The sequence below is a fragment of the Geotrypetes seraphini genome, chromosome 5, assembly GCF_902459505.1.
Source record: "Geotrypetes seraphini chromosome 5, aGeoSer1.1, whole genome shotgun sequence".
NCBI lineage: Eukaryota > Metazoa > Chordata > Amphibia > Gymnophiona > Dermophiidae > Geotrypetes > Geotrypetes seraphini.
The window spans coordinates 112,429,825-112,448,647 of NC_047088.1; the positions used below are offsets into that span (position 1 = coordinate 112,429,825).

Here is an 18,823-nt window from a genome sequence, read left to right on the forward strand (position 1 = left end):
TTTAGAGGCAGGGGAAAGGCCTAAGCTGGTTTTAGATACGTCTAAAACCAGCTTTGATTAAGGGTACTTGAATGCTCAGGCTTTTTGATCGTCCAAGTACCCATTTAGGCCACTTTTTTTTTTTATGAGCCCCATAGTATTTATCTATCACACCAACAAATAATCACTTTGAAAAAGGTAAGTAAACAGCTGTTCCGGCTTTCCAAATTTGTTGGGAAGGGAGAGCTAGCAGATCACGCTTCCATCCTTGTTGCAGCCAAGCTAAGGGGCTCATAATCAAAACAGAAATACATCTAAAATCCCATCTAAATCGGTACTTGGATGATTAATAAGATAAATCGTCCAAGTTCCGATAACCGAAACGGGTTTTAGACGTATCTAAAATCAACTTAGGCTTATTCAGTGCTTCTGTACACCCAGAGCTAAAAGGGACGTATTAGAAGGAGTGGTCAAGGGGGGACATGGGCCGACATAGACTTAGGGCTCCTTTAACAAAGGTGCACTATTGCGCGTGTTAAATTCCCGAGTGTGCTTGCCACTACCGCCTCCCTTTTAGGAAACAGTAGATTTTCGGCTACCGTGCACTATAGTGCGCTGTAATTTTGTGCGTACGGTATAAACCCTAGCGCACTTTTGTAAAAGGAGCTCTTAGTCGTACTGCAAATATAACCAAAAGTTCAACGAGACTGCCTAGACGGAACTTATACGTAGCAACTTAGGCGATGTAAAAACAGGTATAAGTGACCAGAAGATATTCAGTGACCAGATTACTACTGTAGAGACAAAGTACAGACCCCCCACAAACTCCCCCAGTGATCACTGACCCCCCCCCTAAAAATCAGAATAAAAACTTTACAAATCTGCCTCCAGAACATCAGCATCTAGCATTAAAAGCTTAGTAGAGCTGCACAAAGGTGACTTTAAGTAGTATGGGAGGGTGGGCTAGTGAACCATAGAGAGGAGGACACAAACCCATAAGCCACTCTAACAACTGCATTCATAGTGAAAAATGTGAGTCCACCAAAAAAAACCTACTGTACTGCCACATAGGTGGCACCAGCAGCCATAAGGGCTATTGGGGTGGTAGACAGGTGGAACCTGCAGCCATAAGGGCTATTAGGATGGTAGACAGGTGGTATTGGGGGGTTCACCATGACCTATAAGAGAGTTGTGGTGAGATGATTGTGGCACCCTTTTTATGAAGTTCACAGCGGTGCCCCACTACTGTGTTGTTATGTCTGGGTCTCAATCTGAGAATCTCAGAGAGAGCGAGACCAGAAGGCTATGAGCATGCGCAAATGCTCAAAGCCCAGTCCAGCCCAGCACGAGGAAGAAGGAGGATCTCCCTCGCATTGCCCAGCCCAGCCCAGCCCAGCAACAACGAGGGAGGATCTTTGGGCACTGGCACTGGCACGTCCTGTACATTGGTGCTGGTGCCGGTGCCCAATCGGGTAAGAGATGTTTTGCGGTGCTGGGGGGGATGTAGGATCGCGGGGGAGAGGGGGTGACGCGAGCGGGGGGGGAGGATGCCGGTTCGCAGGCCAGAATAGTAAGCGGGAGTGGAAGGAGGTTATAGCAGCATGCGCGGTATACGTGTGTGCGTGCTATATAAAAATTTTTTTTTACTGAAATGCTTTGGACCCGCGCGCTATACGCGTATGCGTGTTATACACGTATGCGTGTTATATGGGTGAAAATACGGTAGATATAGGGGTCCTTTTTAATAAGGTACGCTAAATGCTAAGGTACCCTTAGCATTTAGCGTGCCTTAATAAAAGACCCCATAGATAGAGAGAGCCACAAAACTAGAAAAGAACAACAAATATCATTCAACTTCAGAGATTAGCATGAGGCGTGGAAGTCTTAGCTCATAGAGGGAGTGTTCCCTGACAATTAACAGTTGTTTATTTCAGCTACCCAAAACTGCAATAATTCTGTGATAATGTCCAGTATATATATGTGCAACATGACAAAACAAATTAAGCATATTCATAGTACATCATGGTATCAAAAATAGATCAGATCTAACAAAGTAGAATAGTATCAGACTCAAATCTTAATCACACAGCAAAAATCAGCATAAAGTCAGTCTATTAAACAGTATATTAATTATCAATCATCGGAGATTAGTTGAGATGTGTAGTAGTAGAAAATAAGCAAAATAAAAGATGGATTAAGATTTAAAGTTCAAAAAGTACTGCAGAGCTTCAGGATCTTCAAAGGTTTGTGCTTCATTGTTAATGGAAACCCACATCTACGCATGACAGAAGAGACCATACTGGACCCCGATCTTTTTTTAAGCAGTCACAAAGGAAAAGAAGGGATTTCCTTTTACACACTGTTGATTTGTTTAGTTCGGGGAAGAATAGTAGTTTCATTCCTTCAAAAGAGACTGGTGCTCTTAGTTTAGCTTTCTGCAGGATTGATAAAATATATGGATATCGGAGAAGCTTGATCAAAGTGGCCTCAGATATTTCTGATGGAGGAGGGTGTTAAGAACGTTTGTTCTATTTCCAGAGGTTTATCCAATTGACGATACAGTTTAGGTAAGAGATCTTTAAGAACGACAATCTGGTCAGAACTTTCTGCTCCCTCAGGAATGCTGAGAATCCTAATGTCTCTGTAATCTGTTAAGATCTTCTTTCAGAGTCCATTTCCGTAACCTTTTTTTGCAGTGTGGCCGTGATTTCACCTGTAGTTTTATAGTTTAGTTCCTTAGAATCGGTATGATTCTTCATATCAACAAATTGAGTTTTAAGGTCTTAATGCATGCAATCTTCCCCTTGGCTGAAGTTTGAGACTCGGGGATATCTTTATTTCATATGTATCAACATGCTTGCACTTCTTCTATCTTCAGTGAAGTGGAAAATGAGTTTCTACAGTCACTATCTGTGCGGAAGGGAAAGAAGTTGCTGGCACGACTGATCCCGTACCTACGTGGTGAACATTCCTATGAGATGCTCCTTGCTATTGTCCAGCACTTGCCCCGCCTGATGAGAATGGATGTTTCAGAAGAGGTAACAAACCCTTATCGTAAGAAACTTTTTTTTTTTTTTAGTTTGGGGGTGGGGGTAACGGAGATCTGTGTCTCAATCTATTGATAGATATATATATCAGACATCCTAGTTAAGCATTTAATCTTCTCCAATAACTCTTCTTTATTTTCTCCATATCTTAGTTTAAAAAACAAAAGGTAGTTTGAATATCAGAAAATCCTTTATGTTGCAAGGAGCCACCTTGAATTAGATGATAATCCTGATATATGAAAGATCTTTTGACAAGTTTTCAGCAGTTGCTCTCCACTCACCGGAGATGGGTAAAGTTTGGTGGCGTGCCTTCAAGTAATTCACTGAATCTCCAGCCTTTGCTGTCTTTTTTTCTGCTTTTATGCAACAACTTTCTCTTTACCCTTCCCCTTTCTCCTCTCCCAACATGGTACATTGCCACTCTCTTTCTTATCCCACAACTTCATCCTCCCACTGTGACTACAGTACCTTATCTCCTTTATTCCCCTGCCAAGTCCTCTTCTCCTTTCTCACTGAGTTTAACTCCTGGCTTTCCGTCTTCCTTGATTCATCTTCTCCCTCCCTCCTTCTTGGGAATTTTAACATTCACAGTGATGATCCCTCCAATTCTTATGCCTTAACACCTTCCAATTAAACAAATACCATAAATAGATTGTAACCTACCCTCTCTAACTGCATTCCATATGTATTTTTCATACAGTTCTTCACTGTCAGTTTAATTTCCATCCTATAAATTCACATAGAATTTTTCTTTTTTCAACCATCTTTATTTTCTCTTCTTTATTAATTTCCAGGTACTTTAGTTAGATTGTGAGCCTTCGGGACAGTAAGGGAATTTTTTAAGTACCTTCTTACTTCTCATTTATAATCTTAATGTATATTTTCTTCAAACCGCTTAGAACCTAACGGATGTAGCGGTATATAAGAAATAAATTACATTACATTATGCCTCTTAAATTTATTGCCTTAACCTCCTCATTTGACCTTCAGCTATGCTCCACTACCCCTACTCACTGGTATGGTTACTGTCTCAATCTTGTCTTCTCTAAAGGCTCCCTCTAACTTCTCCAACTCACTGCTTCCAATCTTTTTTTTTTTTTAATTTAATTTTATTATTTTCGTTTTTTTATACTCTCACCTTGTTCTTGTAACATGTCTTTTTGGATGTTTCTGCATCTATCAATTCCCAGGTAATCTGTTCTCGCCACTGTTACTGCTTTTCTGAGATTGGAATCCATGACCACAATAGCTCTCCATAGTTCGTCCATACTGAGGCTTCACTAAGTTTCCAAACTGCATGTTCTTTCCCCCTGGTGGATACAATTTCTCCTGCCTCTGGAGAGGATGCCAATGTTGGGGCTCCAGCGGGGTCCACTTCAACTGCCAATTCCCCTCCCACTGCTCTTCTATGGCTAATCATTTGCACTTCCACTTGGAAAGGCTGTGTCGCCTCTCTCTGTGGGGCCTTCTCTTTCGGGTTGGAGAGGTGCCTGCCCCTGGTTCAGGCTCGGGGACACCCATCCAAAACTAAGGCTTGTGGTAGAAGCCAGCGAACCTCCTGAAGTCGGCTTGGTCTCCTTCACTTGGCGCATCAGCGTTTCACCAATGCAGTTTGCACAAGTCCTCTGGAGCTCCCGTTCACTGGAGGAACTAACCAGGTTCTTTCCTTCCTCTTCCACATCTCCAAGAAGAGCTCTGCATTACGGCTTGGATTCTGTACAGGACTTCTGGGCGTAGGGCCGCCTAGGTTCACCTAAGCCTACCGCCTAACCTTATGCGACCTTAGGTGGGCTTGCGGGCCTGCCTAGGCTGCCAGAGGCGCCTTCAATGTAGGCGGCCTGCCTGGAGAGCATTTTTTTTTTTTTAATGGAAAACATGCCTCCTGATTGGCTAATTAGACAGCTGTACTGCCTACAGTTGGGATGCACTTTGCAGAATCCGAGCCTACGTGTCCATCCCCGACACCATTTCTATTCCAAGACGCTTTTAGTTAAAAATGCCCTTTTAAGGGCTAAATTTACAATTCAAATTTTAAACTTCTGTTATTTTTACCCAACCGACTGTTTTATCCTTTTATGTCTCGCCTTTTCTATATCAATTGTAGTTGTTCCCTACCATCCCATTGTGTGGCTGTGGCTGTATGTCTTTGTATGTTACCCTTTTTCCCTGTTTTTATATGTTTTAATGTAGAATAAGCAGTCAAAAAATACTTGAATAAACTTGAAACTTGAAAACTTGAAACTTGATCTGTTTGTCCAGTGCTCCCCATCTCTGACTATCATCTGATGTCCTTCACACTTACTCCCCTCCCTCCTCCTAAGTTATGCTCGGGCATCACCAACAGGTTTCAAAATCTTTAAGCCTTCGATTCTTCCACATTGTCAGCTGCTGTTTCACCTCTCCTTGCCTCCGCTGTTATCCAAGTCTGTCAACGAGGCTGTCTTGTCATACAACTCTATTCTTTCCTCCGCTCTGGACACCCCTTATTCCCCCTGTTCCCCACTCTGCCAGGCGTACCAAACCCCTCAGCCTTGGCTCACTTCCAGTATCCGCTACTTATGTTCCTGCACCTGCTCCACCAAGCACCTTTTAGCTTACATTTCGCATAAATGTTGACTTCCTATACTTTAAAACTTATGCTAACCTTTTTAATTCTGCTCTTTCACATGCCAAATAAGACTACTAAATCCAGTTAACTAACTCCCTTTCTTCCATCTCCCATCGTCTCTTTGCCACGCTGAACTCCCTCCTCAAAGTTTCCCTCCTTCCTTTTCTCCCCAGACTATGGCTGAAACATGATGGCAGATAAAGGCCAAGTGGCCCATCCACAGTAACCATTGAGAATCTGGCCCTTAGTCACAAGTTGAATTTGGAAGCAGTAGTGAGACTGGCTCAGGTTAGATGTCTCGGATCTGTACTCTCGTATAGTTTTTCAGACAGTGAGATTGTTGACAGTTGTGGAATTGAACCACAAAGTCAAGCTTAATGTTTTTTTACTTTTGTTTACTGTGATCTTCAGGCACTTCCTGTTCTTTATCAGCCCCTGAACTCTGTGATTTGTCGACTGACTTTCACCGAGCTCATTGGGGTTCTTCAAGAGCTAGTCAAGCCAGTTCCAGATTCAGAGGATCTGCCCTTGGCACAGGCTTTCCAGAACCAGGTAAAAAATAAATGAGATTATGGAGATGGTATGAGAGTGCAAGGGAAAGCATGCTAAAGGAACAAGTCTTTAAAAACGTCATAGCCTGTGCCATATAACAGTGTCAGCCTAGTTGCTCAGTACTAGTGCCATGTGAAGGACTTGGGTTTAATTCCTAAGTCAGATCATTGTTTGATGTCAACAACTAATTGCAGAATTTAGGGACTATACCTATAGAGCAGTGCTCCTCAACCCAGTCCTTGAGGCACCCCTAGTCCCATCAGAGTTTCAGGATATCCATAATGAATATGCAGGAGAAATTTGTATACACTGCCTCTTTGGTATGTAAATATTATCTCATGCATATTAGGTGTGCTACAAGGATTAGTATGAGAAGGTCTAACACATGGTCTACTCTAGGCAAAATACTGTTGCTATGATGACTTGACATAAATAAGTTAGAAGGGGATTTAAAGTATAAAGTAAAACTGAAAGAAAGTTTAACAAGAGTTGTGAACGAAAGGAGCAGGAAGAAACTACCAGGTTCTCCCCTTCTAATTTATTTTGCATACTCCCTTTCTAATTTATTTCTCATACTCCTTTTATGGGGATTAATAGTAATAAAATGGAGAGGAAGGAAAAGTGGTAGATATAAAAAGTCAGAAAACAGATAAAAGGAGTCCAACAATGAAGCCACAAACAATAACACCAAAAAGTAAAAAAATGCCTCCAAAACTGGATAAAGATTCACTTTATTGCATCAAAATCGAATGATCCGACACTGGACACTATCAGTGTTTCAGCTCTTGCCTGTCTCAGGGTTCTATAACAAACATCAAAAAATATCATGTAACAGAACATAATGAAACATATTGTTCAACAGCTATAAAAAAAAGAAACAAAAAGAACCATATTAAAAACAAAACATATATTAAAAACCAATCATATAAATCTATGTGCATACGTTTCAACAACTTAAAAAACAACGTCAATCCTATGAATCAATATGCTGTACAACAACTTGAATAAATAACATGAATAAAAACTTCAATACAAGCTTTAAGGTTATCTGTTATGAATTAATTATACCTTAATTAATCTTATTACTTTTAAATAAGGAATCTGTTATATTTTAATTATTTTAATTAATTCTCTTAAGATCCATTATTATCTGATTCCTTATTTAAAAGTAATAAGATTAATTTAGTTTTATATAGTTTTTAATCATTGATCGTCACCATAGGGTGGAATTGTAACAATTAACGGAATTATAAAGTAAAATTTTGGTTACATTAAATTTATAGCTTTTTCCATCATCATAATCACACTCATGAGTTATTAGTGAATATGTTACAATGAAGATATGCACAAGATAAATGATTTTATTGGGGTTTTTTTAATTTTAGATATTTATTAGTTTTCAAACATAATAAACATATCGTACAACTCAAAGAGAACACCATCCATACTATCACAAAATCAAATGTCTAATAAAATTGTATAGGAAAACTGTATAGGAAAACTGTATAGGAATACAACATCTACATTCCCCCTCCCCCAAGAAATACCCCCCTCCCCCCATCCACAAAGAACAGGATCATACATTCTTCTATATTTCTAAATACACAATTTCTAAATACACAATAACAGTCCAGGTTTGCATTGATTGCAAATAATATCTCCTACGTTTGGCCACATACAATTCCATTTTCCCCCATCAATGATAGTTTCACTTTCCATTCACTCATATCAGGCACCAGTGGCTGTTTCCAGTAAGCAGCGATGAGGCATTTAAACGCCGCCAGCCCCATACGCAAAATTCAGGTTTGCCATCTGGTCTCACAAATATTAGGCATCCCCAGTAGGCATGCTTGGGGAGGAACAGGAACCCCCAACATTAGCGATAAAGACCCCATCACAGCCCGCCAACAAGGGACTAATACTGGTCACTCCCACCAGATATGCAAAAAAGTGCCCACAGCTGCGTGACACCGCTAACAGGTAGCTGACGATTGAGGATACATCTTATGAAGCCTCTCTGGGGTATAATACCACCTACTCAATACCTTATATGCGTTCTCCTGTATAAGCGCTCAAGTGGACGCCCTGCCCACCTCCGCACATATGAGCTCCCACTCTTTAGATGTAAAGGAACAATGTAAATCCTGCTCCCAGTGACTTTGAAAACCAAATTTCAATGCCTCCCGACCCCTTAAATATTGATAAATTATAGAGATAGGCCTGGGCACTCTCTGCAAAGTCCCCCAAAGTTGTTCTAATTGTTCAGCCTCAACTAAAGAGATCTTATCCCATCCTCTAGCAGACATAAAGTGCTTCACCTGAAGATAGGCCAAATAGTCTCCAACCCTCACCCCCTGAAGCTGTTGTAAAGCCTCAAAAGATACCATGATCCCCGATCTCAAGACATCTCGAAATTGAAGCAGACCTATACGTCCTCACCTCTCAAAAACAGGATTGGTTTTATCCATTCCAAATTGGGGTTCCTCCCTCAAGGAAACTAAAGTGGAAGTCACCCGCCCATGATTGCATTTTTGTTTAGTTCTAACCCATAGTTTAATCAAGTGTAAAATATAAGGATTATTAGTCTCCAACTCCCATTGTTGGACAGTCTGAGAAGACCAGAGTTTAGCAGCCAGTCGTTCCTGGGGCACCATGATCTGCTCCAACTGAACACCCCACTTTTAGGAGCCTAGATCCCACTCCAATAACATCCACAACTGCACCGCCTGATAGTACCAATAAAGGTTCGGAACCCCTTTTCCACCCCTAGCTCGATCCGCACACATCACCTGTTGTGAAATTCTGGGCGCTCTATTCTGCCAAATAAATTTCCTAAATTCTGCTTGTAGCATCTTAAACGTCCGGGGTGGTATAGGAATTGGCAAGGTCTGAAACAAAAATAATAATAAGGGTAGAATATTCATCTGGAGAACAGCGATACATCCCCCCCCAAGAGAGCCAAAGCCCCTGCCAGCGGTGAAGATCTGACCAAATCGTACGAATAAGCGGTCCATAATTAACCTCATACAAACAAGTCAAGTCTCTAGGCAGGTAAATCCCAAGATATTTAAGGCTCTTAGTTACCCACTTAAAGGGGAATTTGCGTTGAAGTGCCAAAGCTGTCTTCCCCCAGGGTAAGATCCATCAGCTCAGTCTTATCTAAGTTGATCTTAAAGCCAGACGCCTTCCCATAATCCTCAAAAATACCTAGCAACTGGGTCTGGATCTATCAAATACAGGAGGATATCATCAGCAAATAATGCTATACGATGTTCCATGCTCCCTACCCTAATCCCACTCAAAAGGGGATGGTTCTGAATCAAAACCGCCAGGGGTTCTATAGAGAGTGCAAAAAGCAGGGGGGAACAACGGACATCCCTATCTAGTGCCCCGTGCGATGGAAAAAAATTCTGTGTAAGATTGATTAATTTTGAGACAGGCTCTAAGTGTATAGTACAAAGCTCTAACCCACTCACTAAACGGCCTCCCAATTCCCATTTTCCTCATTACTGCCCATAAAAAATCCTATGAGACCCGATCAAAAGCTTTCTCAGCATCTACCGCCACTGGGTCCCGTTCCTGCTTCACCCTCCACATCAAATGCAGGGTATGCCTAATATTATCCTCCACCTGTCGTCTTTGGATAAACCCAGATTGATCCATATGGATCACTTTAGGAAGTAACTTGCTCAGTCGTAGAGCCAGGACTTGTGATAATTTCACATCTATATTCAACAGGGAAATAGGTCTATAAGACCCGCAAAGTGTTGGATCTCTACCAGGTTTCAATAAAATCGTAACACTCGCCTCACCCATAGTACCAGGCAAAAGGCCCCCCTTCTGAACCCCATTTATTAATCGTACCAACAAAGGTCCTACCTGATCCCCAAACTTCTTATAGAAATGACTCATGTACCCATCTAATCCAGGTGATTTCCCCGGCTTGGTTCCCCGAATGACCTCCAAAACCTCCTTCAACGTCACCGGTTCATCAAGTTGTGCTCGATCATTAGGAGACAGAACCAGCAGCTCTACCCTTTCCAAAAAGCCTTCCACTTCTCCCTCTACCCCCTCCCCTCCATGACTATATAAACGTTGATAGTAATCTAAAGAGGATTTACCAATATCCATTTCTGTAACCTGTAGGTTCCCATTCCTGTCTCTAATATTAGCAATAGTAGCTCGAGCTTGTTTTATTTTAATATAATGAGCTAATTGAGCACTGCACTTGTTACTATGCTTGTAAAGACAGGACTGGAACTGCTCCCGGATATGATTATAATCTTCTATCTGGAGCTGCGACAACTACCCCAGTACTTGGCGCAATTTTGCCAACGTCTGAGGATCTGGAGAGTTCTTATGAGCCAATTCCAAAGAAATCAATCTTTCACGTAAACCTAACTGCACCCGAGCTCTATGCTGTTTAAATCTGGCTCCCCATTTAATAAATGCACCCCGCAGCACTGTTTTCAGCGCATCCCATAGAATTCCATCGGACACCTCCCCCGTATCATTAAATTCCAAGTAGGTAGCTATGGTTTGAAGAACCTCTGTCACTACCTCAGAAGCATGTAGCAACGAATCATTAAGTCTCCAGTACCGGATACCGCCCTCGGACAGCACTCCCATACATTCCACCGATACCGGGGCATGATCCGAGACTTGGATCCCTCCAATCTCAGCCTCCCGTATCTTACTCCATTGATTCCTAGAAACCCAGGTCCCATATATTCAGGTGTAGGTATTTTGAGCATGAGAGTAATGTGTATAATTACGCTGAGTCCCATGGAGAAGGTGCCAGCAGTCCACCAACCCCAAGGTGTGCATAAACGCCTTAAATACCCATGAATTCCCCCTGTGAGAACCCCTGCCTCCCTTGGAATGATCCACCTTCCCATCCGGAGTCACATTGAAATCCCCCCCCACCCAAGAACACAACACCCTGAATGAACATCAGCAAAGCATCCTTCAGTCCTCTATAAATGCCGGCTGATCTACATTGGGGCCATATATTTATTATGGTTACCCTTTGCCCCTGTACGGACCCTTTCAAAGCTAAGCATCTCCCCTGTGTGTCCCTATAAACCTGGTCAATGACCAAGCCCAATCTCCTTCTCATTAAAATTGCAATCCCACCTGTTTTTTTGTGAGCATGCAGGTGTTGCAATAAAGTAGCGTCCCTGGGCCTCAAATGCGTCTCCTGTAATATGCATATGTCCCAACCCATTCTCTTCATTTCCCTATAAACAATACTCCGCTTCCCTGGACTGTTTAACCCGTTAACATTCCATGACCCGATCTGAGTAAATTCCTATCCTTTCATGTACCCTCCCCCCCCGAACTCTTACTTTTCCCCAACTCCCCCATCCCCTCTCCCCCCACACACATTTGCCGATCTAGTATGTTCCAGACCAGCCAAGGAGAAAAGATGAAGTCTTCCCCCAAAAGGCATCTGATTCCTCATCCTTCCCAACATATCATATTCCACCACAACATATCAATAACTCCCAAACTATAAATCCCAACCACCGAACCCGCAATCCCCCCAATCGCACTCAAAACAGCCCATGGCACACATGCCTTCCCTTAAGAAAACCCATTTTCAATGTTATTTCACACACCATACATCTCCCCGAACCATTCATGCCTCCTGGCCACAGACATCCATCCCAGCACACTTCCCCCTAACAATCATAGATCCAACTCTCACAAATTCCCCCATTCTGTGTACTCCTCATAGCCAATTCCCCAAAGTCAATAATTCACAAAATGTGGAATGAAGCTGCACGACTAGGCACCAGAGACAGCAACTGAAGGTCCCCCACGAAACCGTCTATCTCTCAGGTCTCCATCAGGTTCAACTTTTTAGTGGCGCAGGTGACCTTGCGCCAGGCCTCCACCATCTGCCTCCCTTCATAGGGGTCACCGCCGGCAAGTTATTACATCCTAAGTCCTTCAAGGCCAGCCAATCATCTCCCACGGTATCCTCCCTCTGCGATATCCATACCCCAAACAGAAGCAGCCATCGATATCGGTAGCCCTCTGCTCTCAACATTTGAGTCACTTCCCTGAAAGTCCGACGTTTGTGTAAGGTGAATGAAGCCAAATCCTGAAAGACCCCAACCGTAATTCTGTACCATTGAAATTGTGGCCGTCTCCTGGCGACTTGCAGTATTTTTTCTTTTACCAAATAGTCTCCAAAGCAAGCAATGATATCCTTGGGCACCCCCGATCAACCCTCTCCCAGGCCACGATGAGCCCTCAAGAGAACTATAGTTCCAGCATCCATCTGCTCCTCAGGCCCCAAAAATTAACTGCAAAATTCCTGCACCATTGTTTTACAGTCCTTGTGCCGCTCATCTTCTGGTGTGCCTTTGAATCTTAGTTTGCTCCGTCAGGACCTATTTTCCAGGTCTTCAATTTGAGCCTGTAGGTCAGCCAACTCTTTCACCTTCTGTGCCAGTGCAGTCTTAGTTTCCTCCACCGTCACCTCCAATCGGGAAACATGCTGTTCCAAGACTTCAACCCGACCACCCAAGTCCCTAACCTCAGCCCGGAGTTCCGCCATTGCTGTTTTAACATCCTCTCTGACCCCTTGCATTTCAGCTTTCAGGTCTTGGAACCAGGTCTCCAGCTTCTGGTGCAACATCGATGCACTATCACCAGGCAAGACCGAGATTGGGGACTGCTGAGTTTGTCCCGGAGACTGCACCATCTTTGTTTTCCCTGTGGGCGACGCAGGAGTTTTCACTGTCCGTTTTCCACTCGCAGACTCGCTAAATCGAAACTTCTCCAGCCGCCAACGACTCGCCATGCACTCCCCCCTCCAAAGCTCCTTCAATCGGGAGTAAAACCGCTCTCGGGAAGCTGTTTAGTCGCTCTTGATTGCAAGCCCCAACGGAGCTCAAATTTTACCCTGCCATTCAGTAGAGTGACGTCACTTCCTCCTCGATTTTATTGTTCTTATTTTATACATGTTTTATTCACATGTGGATTCATTCATTATTTCAAAGAACACAGAGATACATATTTTAAAGAAAGCAAAGATATATATATATATATATATATATATATATATATTGATTAGTAATTTTAAATGAATTGTGTATATATGTGTTATAAAACCTTACAAATGATAAATGTTTTTTTATTTTTTAATTATGTTTTGTAATTGTAGCTACTGAAGTATATGCACTTAGGGCTCCTTTTATGAAGCCGTGCTAGCGGCTTCAGCGCGTGCGACATTTAATCACATGCTAACCCCCGCACTAGCCAAAAAACTACCGCTTAAGAGGAGGCAGTAGCGGCTAGCACGGCCGGCAGTTTAGCACGTGCTACCGTGCCTTCGTAAAAGGAGCCCTTAGTCTCATTGTATTGAAGTTTTTATTCAAGTTGTACAGCATATGGATTCATAGGTTTGACGTTGAAGTTTTTATTCAAGTTGTACAGCATATGGATTCATAGGATTGACGTTGAAGTTTTTTAAGTTGTTGAAACGTACGCACATAGATTTAAAGGATTGGTTTTTAAAATGCCTCTTTTTGTTTCATTTTATTTATTTTTTTATAGCTGTTGTACAATATGTTTCATTATGTTCTGTTACATGATATTTTTTGATATTTGTTAGAGACCTCTGAGGCAGGCAAGAGCCGAAACACTAATAGTGTCCAGTGTCGGGTCATTCGATTTTGATGCAATAGTGAATCTTTATCCAGTTTTGAGGCATTTTTTCATCTTTTGGTGCTATTGTTTGTGTATACACAAGATAAAAACCATATTACCTTCTGCAGATCACCAGTCATCTTCTCCATAGCCCCCATGATTTTATGTTCTGAAAATGTCATTGCCTTATTCATGGTTCCCTTTTTCAGACAATACTGATTTCAAGTGCAATATTGATAGTATGCGGAACCAAGGGTTTTGCTTCCACTCCCATGAGTCTTGCAAGAGATCAAGATCACTGTTTTCAGTACCACTTTCTCCCTGCTGTCTGCTGCCTCTAGTCAGTTATTATTTCTGCAAGTGAGCCTGCAAGAACAACTTTGATCTGCTCGATTGGCTTGTTTGGTTTTCATGTAATTTTTGCAGTTTTTTCATGGGATTTTATGTTCCTACTCAGCTCCAGTACCTGCCTAGCATGCATGAGAGGAACAAACTTCAGCCTGCAGCTGATAGGTGGATCCTGTGGGGACCTTCTCAGCCAGCCTGCTGGAACTATGGAGCTAAGGGATTTTCCCTGCTGTTTGCTCACTCTTTGACTTGATCAGGAGTGCAGCACAGACTGTATGGGCATCAATTGTGTTTCTTTATAGCGCACACGTTTTGATCCTGGTCCCGGGGGTTAAGGCTAGTCTGACTGTGCCCCGACTGGTAGCTGAAGAATCAGAACAGGCAGCTTTCCTGGTGACAAGAGGTCTCTCCTTATTCCAGCTACACTGAGAGGAGCTGTAATAGACTTTCCAGCATCAGTGAGTAGGGCTGTCGCAGCCCACAGTGCTGTTTGAGGGGATCTGAAATTATGATTTTTGAGGTTATATATTGTTGTAGCCTTGTTCCCCCCCCACCTTAGAAATCTTAAAATTGTTGGGTTTTTAGGTCCTCCGGTGGAGGTATAGCTGTTTTTTTCAGCAGGAAATCCTGGCGGCAGCCATCTTGAATTTTTCCTGATTTAGATTCTAAGTTCTCAAATTTCTTCAAAAAGCCTTCTTTTTTATTCTGATCTCCAGGGATGGAGTCCTCATGCTCCCTGTCATGAATTCATGCCAAGTTTGTGCCAGATGGGCACCCAAAGAGTGCCCTTGCACTACATGTTCTGCCACACATGCTGGGGAGGTGGGAATCTTGAGTTTTGCCTCTGACCTCTTTATTAATGCTGCCAAATGACTATAGGGATGCATAGGGGATGACTTTACCCTCTTAGGATTCCATGATGTGGCGCCAGTGCCTAATAAATGTTGTGATGGCTCCAAAACAAAAATAAAGTGCTCTAACTCATCTCTTGAAGAGGTTTCTCAGTCCTCTGCCAGTGAGCCGTTTGTTGGGGGTATGCGGCACTGGCCGCTGCCGAAAATATTGCCTGCCAAAGCTGCAGCCAGGTATCCCTCCTTACTGCCCGCCCCTTCACAGAAGCCGACCCTGAGGGCTTCCCTCTGATGTCAGAGCTGACCTCAGAGGAAAACCTTGCAGGTCACAAGGAGGGGGGGTTCCCAGTTACCTCCTTGTTCAAGCCACAATTGCACCTTTTGCCTTCAGCAGCACTTGTTGCAGGCAACAGTTTACACGCTGCACATTGCTGACCCGGAAATCTCTCCGACATCAGAGCTGACAGAGGGAAGGCTTCTGGGTCAGCCACGTGCAGCGTGTAAACTGCTGCCTGCAACAAGTGCCACTGAAGGCAGATGGAGCGAGTGTGGCTCGAACAAGTAAGGAGACATGATCTTTCTGGGACAAAGGGAGACAGGAGCGGGGAAGGAGCATGTTGGGACATAGGAGGGGCATGATTTGGGGACAAAGGCAGGGAGGAGGACATAGAACTCGACACAGAAAGGAAGGGAGGTGCCAAGACCATGGGACACAGGAAGGTGGAAGGGGACACTAACTTGAGACATAGGAGGGATGGAATAGAAAGGGAGAATTGTTGAGCATGAGTGTGAGAGAGGGAAAAAGACGGTATACATGGGGAAAGGAAGAAAGAGGAAAATTTGGCATAGAGAGAGAGGTAGATATGCATGGGGAGAGAAGGATGAGAGGGAGAAATGTTGGATACGCTGGTGGAGAGGGAACAGAGACAGATTGAAGGCGATGCAATTTGGAGGAATGTTGGACATAGTGATGGAGGGAGAGATATGGCATGGTGCTGGAGAGGGGTGATAAAAGAAGACATAGGCATGGGGCTGGTGAGCAGTGGTAAAAATGCTGCACATGATCTGGAGTATGAGAGAGGGAGAACTGTTGCCAAAAGGGGTGGAGGAGAGAGGAAGAAAAGTTGGATTCATGGAAGGACAGAGAAAGATATTAGTTGGGGAAGGGAATGAGGTCCAGAGGAGAGGAAGCATGCAGAAGGCAGAAAGAAAGAAATATTGGACGCATAGTCAGAAGGAAGTGCAACCAGAGACTCATGAAACTACCAGACAATAAAGGTAAGTAAAATGATCTTATTTTCAATTTAGTGATCAAACTGTCACTTTTGAGAATTTATATCTGCTATCTATTATTTGCACTATATTTGTCTATTTTTCTATAGTTGTTAATAAGGTGACATTGCATATTTTTAAAGTCATCTGCCTTGACCTCTTTGAAAAAACCCGAATATAAATGATAATTAACATTTTCTCTGCATAGTGTGCTTTGTGGTTTTTTAATTTTGTGGTTATCCTTATGTATTAAAAATATTATATTGTGTATGTATATGAAAAATGGATGGAAGAAATTGCATTACAATTAGTACTATTATTATGGGGGCGTGGTCCTTGGCAGAGCTTGGGTGGATCTACTCAGTTGATATTTGTTAGACTTATGGGGTACTTGGCTTGAAGAAGTTGAGAAACACTTTATGCCCTGACTTTTGAACTTGCTCTGGCAAGCCTGTGTTAGTGGCGCTGTGCCACTTTCTGGGTCAGCTGGAGAGCGACCTCCTGAACAGCCTCCCCATATTCCAGCTTTTGCTTCTCCAAGGAGGTCCATATCTTCCCTGGACACCGACAGCTGGTTGGACAGGGTTCCCAAGGATAATGGTCTGTATGCTTATCCTCTCTCCCAAGAAGATGCCTTGGTCAGAGACGATCAGGGTTTGAGTGCTGCTGTGGACCAGGGTGAGGACCCCTCAGTTCGCAGGATGTTCAAGCCTGCTGCTCTGACAGATCTACTCATTGAGTCTCTGAAGGAGCTCAAAATTGATCCTCCCTACTACCCACCGTTCTCTGTTGAGCAGGGTCTGCTCTCAGTCTATCGCTTTTCCCTTGCACCTGGATATGAAAGTCCTAATTTCTGAGAACTGGGAGACCCCAGAGTGCTCCCTTAAGGTGGCAAAAGCAGTGACCAAGCTATTTCTTATGGATAAGGAGTTCCAGCAAATGTTTGTTATACCTAAAATGGATTCTGGTGGTGCAGGTGACCAAGGATTAACAGGATCACAGACTGGACATATTGCTCAAGAGGCAGTTTGAGGCCTTGTCTCTGGTGATGAGGGCTGCTACTTTCTAAATTGTGTGACCCAGGCTGTACACCTTCTGATCCTCCTTCTCAGCTCTTGATGGTGGGAGGGGACTATGTGGCTAATGTTCTTGTATGATCTACTCAGGGTAGTGGGCAATCTCAGCTTATTCTGTGTCTGCTCACAGAATCTTGTGGATCAGACATTGGGCTGGGGATTCCACGTCCAAAGCCACACTCAACAGACTTCTTTTCAGGGACAGCATGCTGTTTGGCCAGGAGCTGGATGAACTCGGGGCTAGTATCCAGGACTTCCGTCCGAAGTTGCTCCTGGACAGCAGGCCCAGTAATTCTGAAGGGCAGACCCATGGGTCCTTTCAAGACTCATGCAATATGGGCTTTTTCTTCTCTGGGTCCTTCTCATAGAGATTCTGTGGGAATAGAGAATCCCAGGGCTCCACCTCCCACTGAGGGGGGGGGGAGCCCAAAAAGTCCCAATGATGCCAGGCATCCTGCCTCTCCGTGCAAGATGGGAGGCAGACTGCAAGACTTCTGGAAGCATGGAAGGCTATCACGATCGACCAGTTGGTTCTGGAAGTCATCGGGGACGGCTATAAGTTGGAGTTCGCCCATCCCCTCTCTGCCTGGTTCGTGCACTTGCCAGCAGGCAGGCCGGAAAGAGCAGCCCAAGTCCAGGTGACCTTCAGAAGGTTTCTGGACATTCAAGCCATTGAGCAAATTCCAGGTGAAGATTCAGGCTCTGGCAGATACGCCATAAACTTCGTAGTGCCCAAGAAAGGTTCAGAGGACTGGAGGCCTATCCTGGACCTCAAGTATGTCAATGCGGCTTTGAGTATCTCATTTTTGTATGGAGACTCTCCAGTCAGTCATTGCTTCAGTGCAACCGAGGTAGTTCCTGGCTGCGCTAGACTTGGCGGCAAACCTCCCGTATTACAATATTTCTGAGCCACAGGCTCTTCCTTTGGTTTCCTTTGCTGGGAGCAGCATTTTCAATTCAAGGCCCTTCCATTCGGCCTGGCTATAGGCCCCTGGACTTTCACCATGGTGATGGTTGTAGTGGCAACTTACCTCCGTAAACTGAATTGACTTGTCCACCCTGACCTGGACGACTGGCTCATCAGAGCACCCTCTCGGTTGGAAATGGAGAGAGCAGTTTAGACCATGTTAATGATATTTCAAGGTCTGGGATGGATTGTCAATCTGAAGAAGAGCCAGCTGCAGCCTTTTCAGTCATTGGAGTATCTGTGGGTCCTTTTCGACCCTGAGCATGGCTGAGAATTTCTTCCAGAAGTACGCAGACTAAAACTGCCAAATTTCAGTTCTCCTGGTGCAGCAGTCTCCATCAGCTTGGGATTATCTTCAGGCCTTGGACTCGATGGCAGTCATGATAGACATGGCCCCTAAGGTGAGAGTGCAGCATGTTCTCCTCTCTCACCTGTCTCTATAAGGGATCCTCTACATGATT

At 43.7% G+C, this 18,823-nt stretch overlaps 1 protein-coding gene across 4 annotated transcripts in view; it reads left to right on the forward strand.

Annotated features, from left to right (window-relative positions):
• PATL2 (PAT1 homolog 2) overlaps positions 1–18,823 on the forward strand; it is a 177,121-nt gene that overhangs the window by 145,571 nt on the left and 12,727 nt on the right. For all 4 annotated transcript variants that reach the window (XM_033944301.1, XM_033944303.1, XM_033944302.1 and 1 more), the window contains exons 14-15: positions 2,858–3,017; positions 6,046–6,186. In XM_033944301.1, the coding sequence (XP_033800192.1) occupies positions 2,858–3,017; positions 6,046–6,186 (301 nt within the window). The remainder of the gene's footprint in view (positions 1–2,857; positions 3,018–6,045; positions 6,187–18,823) is intronic.